Source organism: Oncorhynchus mykiss, chromosome 13 (assembly GCF_057628025.1).
Source record: "Oncorhynchus mykiss isolate SJ-2025 chromosome 13, ASM5762802v1, whole genome shotgun sequence".
In the NCBI taxonomy this organism is placed as follows: Eukaryota; Metazoa; Chordata; class Actinopteri; order Salmoniformes; family Salmonidae; genus Oncorhynchus; species Oncorhynchus mykiss.
The window spans coordinates 77,811,371-77,831,706 of NC_143034.1; the positions used below are offsets into that span (position 1 = coordinate 77,811,371).

Sequence of the window (20,336 nt, forward strand, 5' to 3'; positions counted from 1 at the left end):
TTACTCAAGTAGCATTTTACTGGGTGACTTTTACTCAAGTAGCATTTTACTGGGTGACTTTTACTCAAGTAGCATTTTACTGGGTGACTTTTACTCAAGTAGCATTTTACTGGGTGACTTTTACTTGAGTCATTTTCTCTCTTTACTTTTACTCAAGTATGATAATTGGCTAGCAACACCTGATTCAACTTGTCAACTAATCGTCGAGCCCTTTGACTACTTCAATCAAGTGACCTAGTTCAGGACTACGACAACATTGTGTAAGGTCTGGGGGTCCCAGGGAAGTGGTTTGAGAAGCCCTGATGTAGGGAATAGGGCTCTTTGGGACACAACACAGGGCTACGACAACATTGTGTAAGGTCTGGGGGTCCCAGGGAAGTGGTTTGAGAAGCCCTGATGTAGGGAATAGGGCTCTTTGGGACACAACACAGGGCTACGACAACATTGTGTAAGGTCTGGGGGTTCCCAGGGAAGTGGTTTGAGAAGCCCTGATGTAGGGAATAGAGCTCTTTGGGACACAACACAGGGCTACGACAACATTGTGTAAGGTCTGGGGGTTCCCAGGGAAGTGGTTTGAGAAGCCCTGATGTAGGGAATAGAGCTCTTTGGGACACAACACAGAGCATCGGTGTCTCGTTTAGAAGACGTTTGTAGTTCACACAGATTTGCTAGTTAATTATGCGTATGATGAAATCCATAACTACACAATGCCATTTATACATTTTAAACTTGAAATGAAAATATGCAATTTACATATATTTTGTATGCTATTTGTTTTGCGATTTATAAATGAAATGCGCTTATTAATTCATTTGTGACCAACACAGCTTTATTCATTTGTAGAGACATTGTAATTAAACAGAATTTTCTCCTATTTTAAGAAATTATAGTATGAAGAAATGAAGAATAGCAACTAAGAACATTTGAAAAGTGAGGCTCCTGGGCCTTTGTTCACCAGACTGTAGGCTAGCTAAGGGATAGATAGGGCCCTCTCTATTGGATCAGACTGTTGACTAGCTAGGGGATAGATAGGGCCCTCTCTATTGGAGCAGACTGTTGACTAGCTAGGGGATAGATAGGGCCCTCTCTATTGGAGCAGACTGTTAGCTAGCTAGGGGATAGATAGATAGGGCCCTTTCTATTGGAGCAGACTGTTGGCTAGCTAAGGGATAGATAGGGCCCTTTCTATTGGAGCAGACTGTTGACTAGCTAGGGGATAGATAGGGCCCTCTCTATTGGAGCAGACTGTTAGCTAGCTAGGGGATAGATAGATAGGGCCCTTTCTATTGGAGCAGACTGTTGGCTAGCTAAGGGATAGATAGGGCCCTTTCTATTGGAGCAGACTGTTGACTAGCTAAGGGATAGATAGGGCCCTTTCTATTGGAGCAGACTGTTGGCTAGCTAAGGGATAGATAGGGCCCTTTCTATTGGAGCAGACTGTTGACTAGCTAGGGGATAGATAGGGCCCTTTCTATTGGAGCAGACTGTTGGCTAGCTAAGGGATAGATAGGGCCCTTTCTATTGGAGCAGACTGTTGGCTAGCTAAGGGATAGATAGGGCCCTTTCTATTGGAGCAGACTGTTGACTAGCTAGGGGATAGATAGGGCCCTTTCTATTGGAGCAGACTGTTGGCTAGCTAGGGGATAGATAGGGCCCTTTCTATTGGAGCAGACTGTTGGCTAGCTAGGGGATAGATAGGGCCCTTTCTATTGGAGCAGACTGTTGGCTAGCTAGGGGATAGATAGGGCCCTTTCTATTGGAGCAGACTGTTGACTAGCTAAGGGATAGATAGGGCCCTTTCTATTGGAGCAGACTGTTGGCTAGCTAGGGGATAGATAGGGCCCTTTCTATTGGAGCAGACTGTTGGCTAGCTAGGAGATAGATAGGACCCTTTCTATTGGAGCAGACTGTTGGCTAGCTAGGAGATAGACAGGGCCCTTTCTATTGGAGCATACTGTTGGCTAGCTAGGGTATAGATAGGGCCCTTTCTATTGGAGCAGACTGTTGGCTAGCTAGGAGATAGACAGGGCCCTTTCTATTGGAGCAGACTGTTAGCTAGCTAGGAGATAGACAGGGCCCTTTCTATTGGAGCAGACTGTTGGCTAGCTAGGGGATAGATAGGGCCCTTTCTATTGGAGCAGACTGTTGGCTAGCTAGGAGATAGACAGGGCCCTTTCTATTGGAGCAGACTGTTGGCTAGCTAGGGGATAGATAGGGCCCTTTCTATTGCAGGATAAATGTAAAACAAGAGTAAATTGTTGCAAAACGTTTTGCAACAGTCTGTGACTAATGAGTTTACCTCTGGAGACTCAACCAGTTGAGAGGGATGCATAACATGTGACGATCAAGGCAGTGTTGTTGTGGTAAATAGGTTCAGGAAAAATGAGACACCTCTGACTGAACACAGTAATATTTAGGGTTTGAAATGACTTTCTGAAATTTCCCTGGAATTGAAATGGAATCAACCCCAACCCTGTCGTCCACTTCCTCCACTACCACAGAGACAGAATCACAAACCACTCGTATCATGTACATTTTCTTTTTATTCTGTAGAAAAACAAATATCATTGAATATAGACTAAATAATGGTGACCATCTTTTTTTAAACAAACGGTAAAAGAGAAGTTACAAAATCACTAAAACGTCAAAGTTTGAGTACAAAATCCCCCACCCTATTTCTTATATAGTGTACAACTTTAGACCAGAGCCCAGAACAAGGCCTTTCTCCTCAGGAAGTTACAGCTGTATAGTGTACTACTTTAGACCAGAGCCCAGAACAAGGCCTTTCTCCTCAGGAAGTTACAGCTGTATAGTGTACAACTTTAGACCAGAGCCCAGAACAAGGCCTTTCTCCTCAGGAAGTTACAGCTGTATAGTGTACTACTTTAGACCAGAGCCCAGAACAAGGCCTTTCTCCTCAGGAAGTTACAGCTGTATAGTGTACTACTTTAGACCAGAGCCCAGAACAAGGCCTTTCTCCTCAGGAAGTTACAGCTGTATAGTGTACTACTTTAGACCAGAGCCCAGAACAAGGCCTTTCTCCTCAGGAAGTTACAGCTGTATAGTGTACAACTTTAGACCAGAGCCCAGAACAAGGCCTTTCTCCTCAGGAAGTTACAGCTGTATAGTGTACAACTTTAGACCAGAGCCCAGAACAAGGCCTTTCTCCTCAGGAAGTTACAGCTGTATAGTGTACTACTTTAGACCAGAGCCCAGAACAAGGCCTTTCTCCTCAGGAAGTTACAGCTGTATAGTGTACTACTTTAGACCAGAGCCCAGAACAAGGCCTTTCTCCTCAGGAAGTTACAGCTGTATAGTGTACAACTTTAGACCAGAACCCAGAACAAGGCCTTTCTCCTCAGGAAGTTACAGCTGTATAGTGTACTACTTTAGACCAGAGCCCAGAACAAGGCCTTTCTCCTCAGGAAGTTACAGCTGTATAGTGTACTACTTTAGACCAGAGCCCAGAACAAGGCCTTTCTCCTCAGGAAGTTACAGCTGTATAGTGTACTACTTTAGACCAGAGCCCAGAACAAGGCCTTTCTCCTCAGGAAGTTACAGCTGTATAGTGTACTACTTTAGATCAGAGCCCAGAACAAGGCCTTTCTCCTCAGGAAGGTACAGCTGTATAGTGTACAACTTTAGACCAGAGCCCAGAACAAGGCCTTTCTCCTCAGGAAGTTACAGCTGTATAGTGTACTACTTTAGACCAGAGCCCAGAACAAGGCCTTTCTCCTCAGGAAGTTACAGCTGTATAGTGTACTACTTTAGACCAGAGCCCAGAACAAGGCCTTTCTCCTCAGGAAGTTACAGCTGTATAGTGTACAACTTTAGACCAGAGCCCAGAACAAGGCCTTTCTCCTCAGGAAGTTACAGCTGTATAGTGTACTACTTTAGACCAGAGCCCAGAACAAGGCCTTTCTCCTCAGGAAGTTACAGCTGTATAGTGTACTACTTTAGACCAGAGCCCAGAACAAGGCCTTTCTCCTCAGGAAGTTACAGCTGTATAGTGTACTACTTTAGACCAGAGCCCAGAACAATGCCTTTCTCCTCAGGAAGTTACAGCTGTATAGTGTACTACTTTAGACCAGAGCCCAGAACAAGGCCTTTCTCGTCAGGAAGTTACAGCTGTATAGTGTACTACTTTAGACCAGAGCCCAGAACAATGCCTTTCTCCTCAGGAAGTTACAGCTGTATAGTGTACTACTTTAGACCAGAGCCCAGAACAAGGCCTTTCTCCTCAGGAAGTTACAGCTGTATAGTGTACTACTTTAGACCAGAGCCCAGAACAATGCCTTTCTCCTCAGGAAGTTACAGCTGTATAGTGTACTACTTTAGACCAGAGCCCAGAACAAGGCCTTTCTCCTCAGGAAGTTACAGCTGTATAGTGTACTACTTTAGACCAGAGCCCAGAACAATGCCTTTCTCCTCAGGAAGTTACAGCTGTATAGTGTACTACTTTAGACCAGAGCCCAGAACAAGGCCTTTCTCCTCAGGAAGTTACAGCTGTATAGTGTACAACTTTAGACCAGAGCCCAGAACAAGGCCTTTCTCCTCAGGAAGTTACAGCTGTATAGTGTACAACTTTAGACCAGAGCCCAGAACAAGGCCTTTCTCCTCAGGAAGGTACAGCTGTATAGTGTACTACTTTAGACCAGAGCCCAGAACAAGGCCTTTCTCCTCAGGAAGTTACAGCTGTATAGTGTACTACTTTAGACCAGAGCCCAGAACAATGCCTTTCTCCTCAGGAAGTTACAGCTGTATAGTGTACTACTTTAGACCAGAGCCCAGAACAAGGCCTTTCTCCTCAGGAAGTTACAGCTGTATAGTGTACTACTTTAGACCAGAGCCCAGAACAAGGCCTTTCTCCTCAGGAAGTTACAGCTGTATAGTGTACAACTTTAGACCAGAGCCCAGAACAAGGCCTTTCTCCTCAGGAAGTTACAGCTGTATAGTGTACAACTTTAGACCAGAGCCCAGAACAAGGCCTTTCTCCTCAGGAAGTTACAGCTGTATAGTGTACAACTTTAGACCAGAGCCCAGAACAAGGCCTTTCTCCTCAGGAAGTTACAGCTGTATAGTGTACAACTTTAGACCAGAACAAGGCCTTTCTCCTCAGGAAGTTACAGCTGTATAGTGTACAACTTTAGACCAGAACAAGGCCTTTCTCCTCAGGAAGTTACAGCTGTATAGTGTACTACTTTAGACCAGAGCCCAGAACAAGGCCTTTCTCCTCAGGAAGTTACAGCTGTATAGTGTACAACTTTAGACCAGAGCCCAGAACAAGGCCTTTCTCCTCAGGAAGTTACAGCTGTATAGTGTACAACTTTAGACCAGAGCCCAGAACAAGGCCTTTCTCCTCAGGAAGTTACAGCTGTATAGTGTACAACTTTAGACCAGAACAAGGCCTTTCTCCTCAGGAAGTTACAGCTGTATAGTGTACTACTTTAGACCAGAGCCCAGAACAAGGCCTTTCTCCTCAGGAAGTTACAGCTGTATAGTGTACTACTTTAGACCAGAGCCCAGAACAAGGCCTTTCTCCTCAGGAAGTTACAGCTGTATAGTGTACTACTTTAGACCAGAGCCCAGAACAAGGCCTTTCTCCTCAGGAAGTTACAGCTGTATAGTGTACAACTTTAGACCAGAGCCCAGAACAAGGCCTTTCTCCTCAGGAAGGTACAGCTGTATAGTGTACTACTTTAGACCAGAGCCCAGAACAAGGCCTTTCTCCTCAGGAAGTTACAGCTGTATAGTGTACTACTTTAGACCAGAGCCCAGAACAAGGCCTTTCTCCTCAGGAAGTTACAGCTGTATAGTGTACTACTTTAGACCAGAGCCCAGAACAAGGCCTTTCTCCTCAGGAAGTTACAGTGTCTACAGAGACAGGAAGCAGGCAGATCTAGACCACAGGTTAGTACTATAACCCCATAGGATTCTGGTCAAAAGTAGTGCACTATATAGGGAACAGGGCGCCATAGGCCCTGGTCTAAAGTAGTGCACTATGTAGGGAATAGGGTGCCATAGAGCTCTGGTCTAAAGTAGTGCACTATGTAGGGAATAGGGTGCCATGTGAGACTAGTGTAAGGGTCGTAGTATAAGCATATGGACATACTCTCCTTTGAAGACACAACAAGCTCACACATATTATATAATAATATAACAATATACACAACAATAACAATATATATAACAATACATATAACAATATATATATATATATACACACACTGAACAAAAATGAAAACGCAGCATGGAAAGTGTTGGTTTCATGTTTCATGAGCTGAAATAAATGATCCCAGACATTTTCCAAATGTACAAAATGCTTATTTCTCTTAAATCATCCTCACCAGGGTCTTGACCTGACTGCAGTTCGGCATCGTAACCGACTTCAGTGGGTAAATGCTCACCTTTGATGGCACACTGGCACTCTGGAGAAGTGTGCACTTCACGGATGAATCCAGATTTCAACTGTACCGGGCAGATGGCAGACATTGTGTGGGTGAGCGGTTTGCTGATGTCAACATTGTAAACAGAGTGCCCCATGGTGGCGTTGGGGTAATGGGCAGGTATAAGCTACGGACAACGAACACAATTGCAATTTTATCGATGGCGATTTAAATGCACAGAGATACCGTGACGAGATCCTGAGGCCCGTTGTCGTGCCATGATAATGCTCAGCCCCATGTTACAACATTCCACAATCAACAGCCTGATCAACTCTATGTGAAGGAGATGTGTTGCGCTGCCTGAGGAAAACAGTCACACCAGATACTGACTGGTTTTCTGATCCACACTCCTAGTTTAAAAAAAATAATATATATTTGTGACCAACAGATGCATATCTGTATTCCCAGTCATGTGACATCCATAGATTAGGTCTTAATACATTCAGTTCCATTGACTGGTTTCCTCACATTAACTGGAACTGAGTAACATCTTAGATGTTGTTATATTGTGTTTATGTTGTTGTGTTTATGTTGTTGTGTTTATGTTGTGTTTATGTTGTGTTTATGTTGTGTTCATGTTGTGTTTATGTTGTGTTTATGTTGTGTTTATATTGTGTTTATGTTGTGTTTATGTTGTGTTTATGTTGTGTTTATGTTGTGTTTATATTGTGTTTATGTTGTGTTTATGTTGTGTTTATGTTGTGTTTATGTTGTGTTTATGTTGTTGTGTTTATATTGTGTTTATGTTGTGTTTATGTTGTGTTTATATTGTGTTTATGTTGTGTTTATGTTGTGTTTATGTTGTGTTTATGTTGTGTTTATGTTGTTGTGTTTATATTGTGTTTATGTTGTGTTTATGTTGTTGTGTTTATATTGTGTTTATGTTGTTGTGTTTATATTGTGTTTATGTTGTGTTTATGTTGTGTTTATGTTGTGTTCATGTTGTGTTTATGTTGTTGTGTTTATATTGTGTTTATGTTGTGTTTATATTGTGTTTATGTTGTGTTTATATTGTGTTTATGTTGTGTTTATATTGTTGTGTTTATGTTGTTGTGTTTATGTTGTGTTTATATTGTGTTTATGTTGTTGTGTTTATGTTGTTGTGTTTATGTTGTGTTTATGTTGTGTTTATGTTGTGTTCATGTTGTGTTTATGTTGTTGTGTTTATGTTGTGTTTATGTTGTGTTTATATTGTGTTTATGTTGTGTTTATGTTGTGTTTATGTTGTTGTGTTTATGTTGTGTTTATGTTGTGTTTATGTTGTGTTTATGTTGTGTTTATGTTGTTGTGTTTATGTTGTGTTTATGTTGTGTTTATGTTGTTGTGTTTATGTTGTGTTTATGTTGTGTTTATGTTGTTGTGTTTATGTTGTGTTTATGTTGTGTTTATATTGTGTTTATGTTGTGTTTATGTTGTGTTTATGTTGTTGTGTTTATGTTGTGTTTATGTTGTGTTTATGTTGTTGTGTTTATGTTGTGTTTATGTTGTTGTGTTTATGTTGTGTTTATATTGTGTTTATGTTGTTGTGTTTATGTTGTGTTTATGTTGTGTTTATGTTGTGTTTATGTTGTGTTTATGTTGTGTTTATGTTGTTGTGTTTATATTGTGTTTATGTTGTGTTTATGTTGTGTTTATGTTGTGTTTATGTTGTGTTTATGTTGTGTTTATGTTGTTGTGTTTATGTTGTGTTTATGTTGTGTTTATGTTGTGTTTATGTTGTGTTTATGTTGTGTTTATGTTGTGTTTATGTTGTGTTTATGTTGTTGTGTTTATATTGTGTTTATGTTGTGTTTATGTTGTGTTTATGTTGTTGTGTTTATGTTGTGTTTATGTTGTGTTTATGTTGTTGTGTTTATATTGTGTTTATGTTGTGTTTATGTTGTGTTTATGTTGTTGTGTTTATGTTGTGTTTATATTGTGTTTATATTGTGTTTATGTTGTGTTTATGTTGTTGTGTTTATGTTGTGTTTATATTGTGTTTATATTGTGTTTATGTTGTGTTTATGTTGTGTTTATGTTGTGTTTATGTTGTTGTGTTTATGTTGTGTTTATGTTGTGTTTATGTTGTGTTTATGTTGTGTTTATGTTGTTGTGTTTATGTTGTGTTTATGTTGTGTTTATGTTGTGTTTATGTTGTGTTTATGTTGTTGTGTTTATATTGTGTTTATGTTGTGTTTATGTTGTTGTGTTTATGTTGTGTTTATGTTGTGTTTATGTTGTTGTGTTTATATTGTGTTTATGTTGTGTTTATGTTGTGTTTATGTTGTGTTTATGTTGTGTTTATGTTGTTGTGTTTATATTGTGTTTATGTTGTGTTTATGTTGTGTTTATGTTGTTGTGTTTATGTTGTGTTTATGTTGTGTTTATGTTGTTGTGTTTATGTTGTGTTTATGTTGTTGTGTTTATGTTGCGTTGCATGTTGTCTCAGCCAACAGCTCTCTGGGCCCAGGCTCAACTAACCTAAACACGCTCAAATGAACGAGGCCCCATGGCGTCTCCCACTGTGTGTGTGTGAGTGTGGGTAAGACGAGGAGTTGAGTCCAGAATATGTTTAACAGAAGTCAGAACAACAGCTTGTAACTTTCAGATGATGCAGAAAATAACAACAAGCCAAATATATAATGTACTATAATAGCTCATGTGATGTGGTCCAGGTTGATAGATTTGAACTGTTTGGGGCGTAGAACAGGTTCTAAAAAGGCTTTAGTGTAAACTACTGGTTCTGTCCGATGACATCAGCGGGTTCTGTTCCGTTCTAGTATGACATCACTGGTTCCATCCGATGACCTCGTAGAAGAGAGCTTTGAGGAGGCGAGACTCGTAGGTGACGGTGTTCTTTCCGATGTGCATCCTGTCCTCCTCCAGTGGCTGTTCTATCATGGCTGGCTCTGTCTTACCGTACACTACAGGGAGAGAGGAGAGGGAGGAGGAGAGAGAGGGGGAGAGGAGAGGAGAGAGGAGAGGGGGAGAGGAGAGGAGAGTAGAGAGAGGGGGGAGGGAGAGGAGAGGGGGGAGAGGAGAGAGGGGGAGAGGAGAGGAGAGAGGAGAGGGGGAGAGGAGAGGAGAGTAGAGAGAGGGGGGAGGGAGAGGAGAGGGGGGAGAGGAGAGAGGGGGAGAGGAGAGGAGAGAGGGGGAGAGGAGAGAGGAGGAGAGGAGAGAGGTGGCGAGGGAGAGGAGAGGGGGGAGGAGAGGAGAGAGGGGGAGAGGAGAGAGGGAGAGGAGAGGGGGGAGGGAGAGGAGAGAGGGGGGATGGAGAGGAGAGAGGGGGGATGGAGAGGAGAGAGGGGGGAGGAGAGGAGAGGGGGAGAGGAGAGGAGAGAGGGGGAGAGGAGAGGAGAGAGGGGGAGAGGAGAGAGAGAGGAGGGACGAAAGGAGGGTAAATGGTGTGTTGAAACTGTGTGTGTGTGTCTGCACGTGTCTGTGGGTGTGTGTGAGTGAGTGTGCATGTGTGTGTCTGTGTGTGTGTGTGTCTGTCTGCACGTGTAATTATGTATGTGTTTGTCTGTGTGTGTGTGTCTATCTGCACGTGTTTGTATGTGTGTGTGTGTGTGTGTGTGTGTGTGTGTGTGTGTGTGTGTGTGTGTGTATGTGTCTATCTGCACGTGTTTGTATGTGTGTGTGTGTGTGTGTGTGTGTGTATGTGTGTGTGTGTGTGTGTGTGTGCGCGTCCGTACCTTCACAGTGCTCCAGGAACTGAATACACTCCTGAACAACTGAGTCCCTGATCATGATCATGTGTTTGGCCGTGTTCTCCAGCAGAGACAGGAAACAGCGCTTAGCATAGAACCAGGTGTCTGTTCCCAGCTACACACACAGGACGACAACCATGAGAGAAGGATACGAAACCCTGGTCAGAGGAATAGATATGTCCTTCTCATTCCCTCCTGATTCAGGGAATCTTCCAACTAGGATTTCTGGAAACCTGTCTGGACATTGTGTTACCAGGGAGGGGGGGGCAGGGATATACACTCTCAAAGTCAATTTGACAGGTACCCTGATCTAAACAACTTGTACCTGGCCTGAAAAACCAGTTAAAACCAGTTAAAACAAGTGTGTGGTTGATAGCGTTGTAGGAATGACAACAACACTCCTACAGAGACACTCTGTGTGTGTTCAGCCGGGCTGAGTGAGCAGACCCAGGTGCAGAACTCTGGGCTATGTTTCGGTTGGCCAATATCTAAACAAAGATCAAACACTCTGGAAGGGGTGTGTCCCAAATGACACCCTACTTTTAAACAGAGTAGTGCACTTCTTTTAAACAGAGTAGTGCACTATATAGGGAATTAGGGTGTCATTTGGGACACACTACCAACATGTTTGTCAGGGCTGAAGTGGTAGAAACATCCAAAAACATTGGCTTTCCAAGAGAATGTTCCAGAACTGCCGGATAGAAAAACAATGTGCAACCTTCTTGTTGTACGGTTCCAGACTCTTGATGACACGGGTGATGCCGAAGTCGTAGTTCCCCTTGGCACAGTACAGGGTCCTGGAAGAGAGATAGAAACACTATTAACACAGTACAGGGTCCTGGAAGAGAGATATAAACCCTATTAACACTACAGGGTCCCGGAAGAGAGATATAAACCCTATTAACACAGTACAGGGTCCTGGAAGAGAGATATAAACCCTATTAACACAGTACGGGGTCCTGGAAGAGACATAGAAACACTATTAACACAGTACAGGGTCCTGGAAGAGAGATATAAACCCTATTAACACAGTACAGGGTCCTGGAAGAGAGATATAAACCCTATTAACACAGTACAGGGTCCTGGAAGAGAGATATAAACCCTATTAACACAATACAGGGTCCTGGAAGAGACATAGAAACCCTATTCATTAACACAGTACAGGGTCCTGGAAGAGACATAGAAACCCCATTAACACAGTGTAAGGTCCTAGAAGAGACATAGAAACCCCATTAACACAGTGCAGGGTCCTAGAAGAGACACAGAAACCCCATTAACACAGTGCAGGGTCCTGGAAGAGACATAGAAACCCAATTAACACAGTGCAGGGTCCTAGAAGAGACATATAAACCCTATTAACACATTACAGGGTCCTGGAAGAGACATACACACACTATTAACACAGTACAGGGTCCTGGAAGAGACATAGAAACCCTATTCATTAACACAGTGCAGGGTCCTAGAAGAGACATAGAAACCCCATTAACACAGTGCAGGGTCCTAGAAGAGACACAGAAACCCCATTAACACAGTGCAGGGTCCTGGAAGAGACATAGAAACCCAATTAACACAGTGCAGGGTCCTAGAAGAGACATATAAACTCTATTAACACAGTGCAGGGTCCTGGAAGAGACATATAAACCCCATTAACACAGTGCAGGGTTCTAGAAGAGACATAGAAACCCCATTAACACAGTGCAGGGTTCTAGAAGAGACATAGAAACCCCATTAACACCGTGCAGGGTCCTAGAAGAGACATAGAAACCCCATTAACACCGTGCAGGGTCCTAGAAGAGACATAGAAACCCCATTAACACAGTGCAGGGTCCTGGAAGAGACATAGAAACCCCATTAACACAGTGCAGGGTCCTAGAAGAGACATAGAAACCCCATTAACACAGTGCAGGGTCCTGGAAGAGACATAGAAACCCCATTAACACAGTGCAGGGTTCTAGAAGAGACATAGAAACCCCATTAACACAGTGCAGGGTCCTAGAACAGACATAGAAACCCCATTAACACAGTGCAGGGTCCTAGAAGAGACATAGAAACCCCATTAACACAGTGCAGGGTCCTGGAAGAGACATATAAACCCTATTCATTAACACAGTACAGGGTCCTAGAAGAGACATAGAAACCCCATTAACACAGTACAGGGTCCTAGAAGAGACATAGAAACCCCATTAACACAGTGCAGGGTCCTGGAAGAGACATAGAAACCCTATTCATTAACACAGTGCAGGGTCCTAGAAGAGACATAGAAACCCCATTAACACAGTGCAGGGTCCTAGAACAGACATAGAAACCCCATTAACACAGTGCAGGGTCCTAGAAGAGACACAGAAACCCCATTAACACAGTGCAGGGTCCTGGAAGAGACATAGAAACCCAATTAACACAGTGCAGGGTCCTAGAAGAGACATATAAACTCTATTAACACAGTGCAGGGTCCTGGAAGAGACATATAAACCCCATTAACACAGTGCAGGGTTCTAGAAGAGACATAGAAACCCCATTAACACAGTGCAGGGTCCTGGAAGAGACATAGAAACCCCATTAACACAGTGCAGGGTCCTAGAAGAGACATAGAAACCCCATTAACACAGTGCAGGGTCCTGGAAGAGACATAGAAACCCCATTAACACAGTGCAGGGTCCTAGAAGAGACATAGAAACCCCATTAACACAGTGCAGGGTCCTAGAAGAGACATAGAAACCCCATTAACACAGTGCAGGGTCCTGGAAGAGACATAGAAACCCCATTAACACAGTGCAGGGTCCTAGAAGAGACATAGAAACCCCATTAACACAGTGCAGGGTCCTAGAACAGACATATAAACCCCATTAACACAGTGCAGGGTCCTGGAAGAGACATATAAACCCTATTCATTAACACAGTACAGGGTCCTAGAAGAGACATAGAAACCCCATTAACACAGTGCAGGGTTCTAGAAGAGACATAGAAACCCCATTAACACAGTGCAGGGTCCTGGAAGAGAGATATAAACCCTATTCATTAACACAGTACAGGGTCCTGGAAGAGACATAGAAACCCCATTAACACAGTGCAGGGTCCTGGAAGAGACATAGAAACCCTATTAACACAGTTTAGTGTAACAGAACCTGTCAATGTAACCAGTGATGTAGGTCCTGGAAGAGACATAAAAACACTATTAACACAGTGTAGTGTAACAGAACCTGTCAATGTAACCAGTGATGTAGGTCCTGGAAGAGACATATAAACACCATTAACACAGTGTAGTGTAACAGAACCTGTCAATGTAACCAGTGATGTAGGTCCTGGAAGAGACATAAAAACACTATTTACACAGTGTAGTGTAACAGAACCTGTCAATGTAACCAGTGATGTAGGTCCTGGAAGAGACATAAAAACACTATTAACACAGTGTAGTGTAACAGAACCTGTCAATGTAACCAGTGATGCAGTGGTAAAACAATAGTAACGGCTCCCTATTCTTTCAATGCATTTTGCCCCCAAAAGGTGTGTGAGAAGAGTTTCTGTAAGTTCCCCCTCCACTACACCGCTGAAGGACCGGGGAAATCCAACTCACCCTATCACCAGGTTGACGATACAGAGGTGGAAGACTTTCTTATCGGGGTCGTCGTAGGAGATCTGCTCTTCCTCCTTCTCGATCTTCCTCATCAGTTCTTCAGCCTGAGGAGAACAGGGTTACAGGGACAGTGGTGGGCTCAGATGTTTCACTGTGTTTTATACTGTAAACTCCATTCCACTCCACTCCACTCCACTCCACTCCACTCCACTCCACTCCACTCCACTCCACTCCACTCCACTCCACTCCACTCCACTCCACTCCACTCCACTCCACTCCACTCACTCACTCACTCACTCACTCACTCACTCACTCACTCCTACCTCTTCGTTCTGGCTGGTCATGATATATGAGACACACAGGTTAGCCAGCACAACAGCACTGACATTCAGGATCTGGAGAGGGGGGGGAGAAAGAGAAGGGGGGGGGGCGAGAGGGAGGGGGAGGGAGAGAGAGAGGGAGAGAGAGAGGGGGGGAGAGAGAAAGGGGGGGAGAGAGAGCAAGAGGGGAATGGAGAGAGAGAGAGAGAGGAGAGAAAGAGAGAGAGAGAGAGAGAGAGAGAGCAGGGGAGAGAGAGAGATCAGTCAGGACACTTTGGGAGAAGGGCAGACCTGCGTTAGTAGACTGTGGATGTTCAACACTTCATCACTCCAGAAACACTAAAGTATCATGCAGAGATGAGACACAGCATTCAGAGCATCCCTAATGGCACCCTATTCCCTACGTAGTGCACTACCTTTGACCAGAGTGCTATGTGAGATGGGCAAAATTAGTGCACTTTGTAGGGAATAAGGGACCATTTGGGACTCATTCCAAAGTGTGAGACTCAACCCAAAGTGTGAGACTCAACCCAAAGTGTGAGACTGGCCACTGCATTCAGTCACTGCACTCTGCCACCAGGGGTGAGACTGGCCACTGCATTCAGAGTCACTGCACTCTGCCACCAGGGGTGAGACTGGCCACTGCATTCAGAGTCACTGCACTCTGCCACCAGGGGTGAGACTGGCCACTGCATTCAGAGTCACTGCACTCTCCCACCCGGGGTGAGAATGGGGTACAGGGACGTGGGTGTGTGGGTGTTACCGAGGGTTTACGTCGGCAGGGACACTCCTGTATATTACAGTGTTCCAGCTATGTAGCCAGCAGGGGAGCAGAGACAGGATTCATTTCAATAGCAGCATGACATCACCAGACTATGGTCAACAGAACTATAGTCTACATGACTACGGTCAACAGAACTATAGTCTACATGACTACGGTCAACAGAACTATAGTCTATATGACTACGGTCAACAGGTCAACAGAACTATAGTCTACATGACTACGGTCAACAGAACTATAGTCTACATGACTACGGTCAACAGAACTATAGTCTACATGACTACGGTCAACAGAACTATAGTCTATATGACTACGGTCAACAGGTCAACAGAACTATAGTCTACATGACTACGGTCAACAGAACTATAGTCTACATGACTACGGTCAACAGAACTATAGTCTACATGACTACGGTCAACAGAACTATAGTCTACATGACTATGGTCAACAGAACTATAGTCTACATGACTACGGTCAACAGGTCAACAGAACTATAGTCTACATGACTACGGTCAACAGAACTATAGTCTACATGACTACGGTCAACAGAACTATAGTCTACATGACTACGGTCAACAGAACTATAGTCTACATGACTACGGTCAACAGAACTATAGTCTACATGACTACGGTAAACAGTACTATAGTCTACATGACTACGGTCAACAGGTCAACAGAACTATAGTCTACATGACTACGGTCAACAGGTCAACAGAACTATAGTCTACATGACTACGGTCAACAGAACTATAGTCTACATGACTACGGTCAACAGAACTATAGTCTACATGACTACGGTCAACAGAACTATAGTCTACATGACTACGGTCAACAGAACTATAGTCTACATGACTACGGTCAACAGGTCAACAGAACTATAGTCTATATGACTACGGTCAACAGAACTATAGTCTACATGACTACGGTCAACAGAACTATAGTCTACATGACTACGGTCAACAGAACTATAGTCTACATGACTACGGTCAACAGAACTATAGTCTATATGACTACGGTCAACAGAACTATAGTCTACATGACTACGGTCAACAGAACTATAGTCTATATGACTACGGTCAACAGGTCAACAGAACTATAGTCTATATGACTACGGTCAACAGAACTATAGTCTATATGACTACGGTCAACAGGTCAACAGAACTATAGTCTACATGACTACGGTCAACAGAACTATAGTCTATATGACTACGGTCAACAGGTCAACAGAACTATAGTCTACATGACTACGGTCAACAGAACTATAGTCTACATGACTACGGTCAACAGAACTATAGTCTATATGACTACGGTCAACAGAACTATAGTCTATATGACTACGGTCAACAGGTCAACAGAACTATAGTCTACATGACTACGGTCAACAGAACTATAGTCTACATGACTACGGTCAACAGAACTATAGTCTACATGACTACGGTCAACAGAACTATAGTCTACATGACTACGGTCAACAGAACTATAGTCTATATGACTACGGTCAACAGAACTATAGTCTACATGACTACGGTCAACAGAACTATAGTCTACATGACTACGGTCAACAGAACTATAGTCTATATGACTACGGTCAACAGAACTATAGTTTATATGACTACGGTCAACAGAACTATAGTCTACATGACTACGGTCAACAGAACTATAGTCTATATGACTACGGTCAACAGGTCAACAGAACTATAGTCTATATGACTACGGTCAACAGAACTATAGTCTATATGACTACGGTCAACAGAACTATAGTCTACATGACTACGGTCAACAGAACTATAGTCTACATGACTACGGTCAACAGAACTATAGTCTATATGACTACGGTCAACAGAACTATAGTCTACATGACTACGGTCAACAGAACTATAGTCTATATGACTACGGTCAACAGAACTATAGTCTACATGACTACGGTCAACATAACTATAGTCTACATGACTACGGTCAACAGAACTATAGTCTACATGACTACGGTCAACAGAACTATAGTCTACATGACTACGGTCAACAGAACTATAGTCTATATGACTACGGTCAACAGAACTATAGTCTACATGACTACGGTCAACAGAACTATAGTCTACATGACTACGGTCAACAGAACTATAGTCTATATGACTACGGTCAACAGAACTATAGTCTACATGACTACGGTCAACAGTACTATAGTCTACATGACTACGGTCCACAGAACTATGGTCTACATGACTACGGTCAACAGAACTATAGTCTACATGACTACAGTCAACAGAACTATAGTCTATATGACTACGGTCAACAGAACTATAGTCTACATGACTACGGTCAACAGAACTATAGTCTATATGACTACGGTCAACAGGTCAACAGAACTATAGTCTACATGACTACGGTCAACAGGTCAACAGAACTATAGTCTACATGACTACGGTCAACAGAACTATAGTCTATATGACTACGGTCAACAGAACTATAGTCTACATGACTACGGTCAACAGAACTATAGTCTATATGACTACGGTCAACAGAACTATAGTCTATATGACTACGGTCAACAGAACTATAGTCTATATGACTACGGTCAACAGAACTATAGTCTATATGACTACGGTCAACAGAACTATAGTCTATATGACTACGGTCAACAGGTCAACAGAACTATAGTCTATATGACTACGGTCAACAGAACTATAGTCTATATGACTACGGTCAACAGAACTATAGTCTATATGACTACGGTCAACAGAACTATAGTCTATATGACTACGGTCAACAGAACTATAGTCTATATGACTACGGTCAACAGAACTATAGTCTATATGACTACGGTCAACAGGTCAACAGAACTATAGTCTATATGACTACGGTCAACAGAACTATAGTCTATATGACTACGGTCAACAGAACTATAGTCTACATGACTACGGTCAACAGAACTATAGTCTACATGACTACGGTCAACAGAACTATAGTATACATGACTACGGTCAACAGAACTATAGTCTATATGACTACGGTCAACAGAACTATAGTCTATATGACTACGGTCAACAGGTCAACAGAACTATAGTCTATATGACTACGGTCAACAGAACTATAGTCTACATGACTACGGTCAACAGAACTATAGTCTATATGACTACGGTCAACAGAACTATAGTCTATATGACTACGGTCAACAGGTCAACAGTACTATAGTCTACATGACTACGGTCAACAGAACTATAGTCTACATGACTACGGTCAACAGAACTATAGTCTATATGACTACGGTCAACAGAACTATAGTCTATATGACTACGGTCAACAGAACTATAGTCTACATGACTACGGTCAACAGAACTATAGTCTATATGACTACGGTCAACAGGTCAACAGAACTATAGTCTACATGACTACGGTCAACAGAACTATAGTCTATATGACTACGGTCAACAGAACTATAGTCTACATGACTACGGTCAACAGAACTATAGTCTATATGACTATGGTCAACAGAACTATAGTCTATATGACTACGGTCAACAGGTCAACAGTACTATAGTCTACATGACTACGGTCAACAGAACTATAGTCTATATGACTACGGTCAACAGGTCAACAGAACTATAGTCTACATGACTACGGTCAACAGGTCAACAGAACTATAGTCTACATGACTACGGTCAACAGAACTATAGTCTACATGACTACGGTCAACAGAACTATAGTCTATATGACTACGGTCAACAGAACTATAGTCTACATGACTACGGTCAACAGAACTATAGTCTATATGACTACGGTCAACAGAACTATAGTCTACATGACTACGGTCAACAGGTCAACAGAACTATAGTCTATATGACTACGGTCAACAGAACTATAGTCTACATGACTACGGTCAACAGAACTATAGTCTACATGACTACGGTCAACAGAACTATAGTCTACATGACTACGGTCAACAGAACTATAGTCTATATGACTACGGTCAACAGGTCAACAGAACTATAGTCTATATGACTACGGTCAACAGAACTATAGTCTATATGACTACGGTCAACAGAACTATAGTCTACATGACTACGGTCAACAGAACTATAGTCTACATGACTACGGTCAACAGAACTATAGTCTACATGACTACGGTCAACAGTACTATAGTCTATATGACTACGGTCAACAGAACTATAGTCTATATGACTACGGTCAACAGAACTATAGTCTACATGACTACGGTCAACAGAACTATAGTCTATATGACTACGGTCAACAGAACTATAGTCTATATGACTACGGTCAACAGGTCAACAGAACTATAGTCTACATGACTACGGTCAACAGAACTATAGTCTATATGACTACGGTAAACAGTACTATAGTCTACATGACTACGGTCAACAGAACTATAGTCTACATGACTACGGTCAACAGAACTATAGTCTATATGACTACGGTCAACAGGTCAACAGAACTATAGTCTACATGACTACGGTCAACAGAACTATAGTCTACATGACTACGGTCAACAGAACTATAGTCTACATGACTACGGTCAACAGAACTATAGTCTACATGACTACGGTCAACAGAACTATAGTCTACATGACTACGGTCAACAGGTCAACAGAACTATAGTCTACATGACTACGGTCCACAGTAGTCCACTACAGAGGTTTTCTGAACAGAAACATCTAAGGCCCGTAAACATCCAAATGGTATTAGACTGTGCCTTAGGAAAGCATTCAGTCCTCTTTACTTTTCCAAAACCGTTGCTACGTTACAGCCTTGTTCTAAAATGGATGAAATAAAACGTGCTCCTCAGCAATCTACACACAATAACCCAAAACGAGAAAGCAAAAACAGTTTTCTAGAATTGTTTGCGAAAAAAATAATGATGTTTTTTTTACATAGGTATTCAGGCCCTTTGCTATGAGACTTGAAATTGAGCTCAGGTGCATCCTGTTTCCATTGATCATCCTTGAGATGTTTCTACAACTTGATTGGAGTCCACCTGTGGTACATTCTATTGATTGGTCATGATTTGGAAAGGCACACACCTGTCTATATGAAAGGTTCCACAGTTGACAGTGCATGTCAGAGAAAAAAATCAAGCCATGAGGTGGAATGAATTGTCCCATAGAGGTCAAAGACAGAACTGTGTCGAGGCACAGAGAGGTGACCAAGAACCTGATGGCCACTCTGACAGAGCTCCAGAGTTCCTCTGTGGAGATGGGAGAACCTTCCAGAAGGACAACCATCTCTGCAGCACTCCACCAATCAGGCCTTTATGGTAGAATGGCCAGACATAAGCCACTCCTCAGTAAAAGACACATGACAGCCCGCTAGGAATTTGCCAAAAGGCAGCTAAAGACTCTCAGACCATGAGAAACAAGATTCTCTGGTCTGATGAAACCAAGATTTAACTCTTTGGTCTGAATGCCAAGCATTACGTCTGGAAATCTGGCACCATCCCTACGGTGAAGCATGGTGGTGGCAGCATCATGCTGTGGGGATGTTTTTCAGCGGCAGGAACTGGGAGACTAGTCAAGATCG

At 42.7% G+C, this 20,336-nt stretch overlaps 1 protein-coding gene across 3 annotated transcripts in view; it reads right to left on the reverse strand.

The window, feature by feature from the left end:
• Window positions 1–8,980: 8,980 nt before the first annotated feature.
• Window positions 8,981–20,336, reverse strand: part of ift70 (intraflagellar transport 70) — a 45,304-nt gene continuing 33,948 nt past the window's right edge. For all 3 annotated transcript variants that reach the window (XM_090197788.1, XM_090197789.1, XM_090197790.1), the window contains exons 15-19: window positions 14,030–14,101; window positions 13,707–13,810; window positions 10,854–10,932; window positions 10,121–10,250; window positions 8,981–9,349 (exon numbers count right to left, since the gene is read on the reverse strand). In XM_090197788.1, coding sequence (XP_090053914.1) covers window positions 9,213–9,349; window positions 10,121–10,250; window positions 10,854–10,932; window positions 13,707–13,810; window positions 14,030–14,101 — 522 coding nt within the window. In that variant the 3' untranslated portion in view covers window positions 8,981–9,212. The remainder of the gene's footprint in view (window positions 9,350–10,120; window positions 10,251–10,853; window positions 10,933–13,706; window positions 13,811–14,029; window positions 14,102–20,336) is intronic.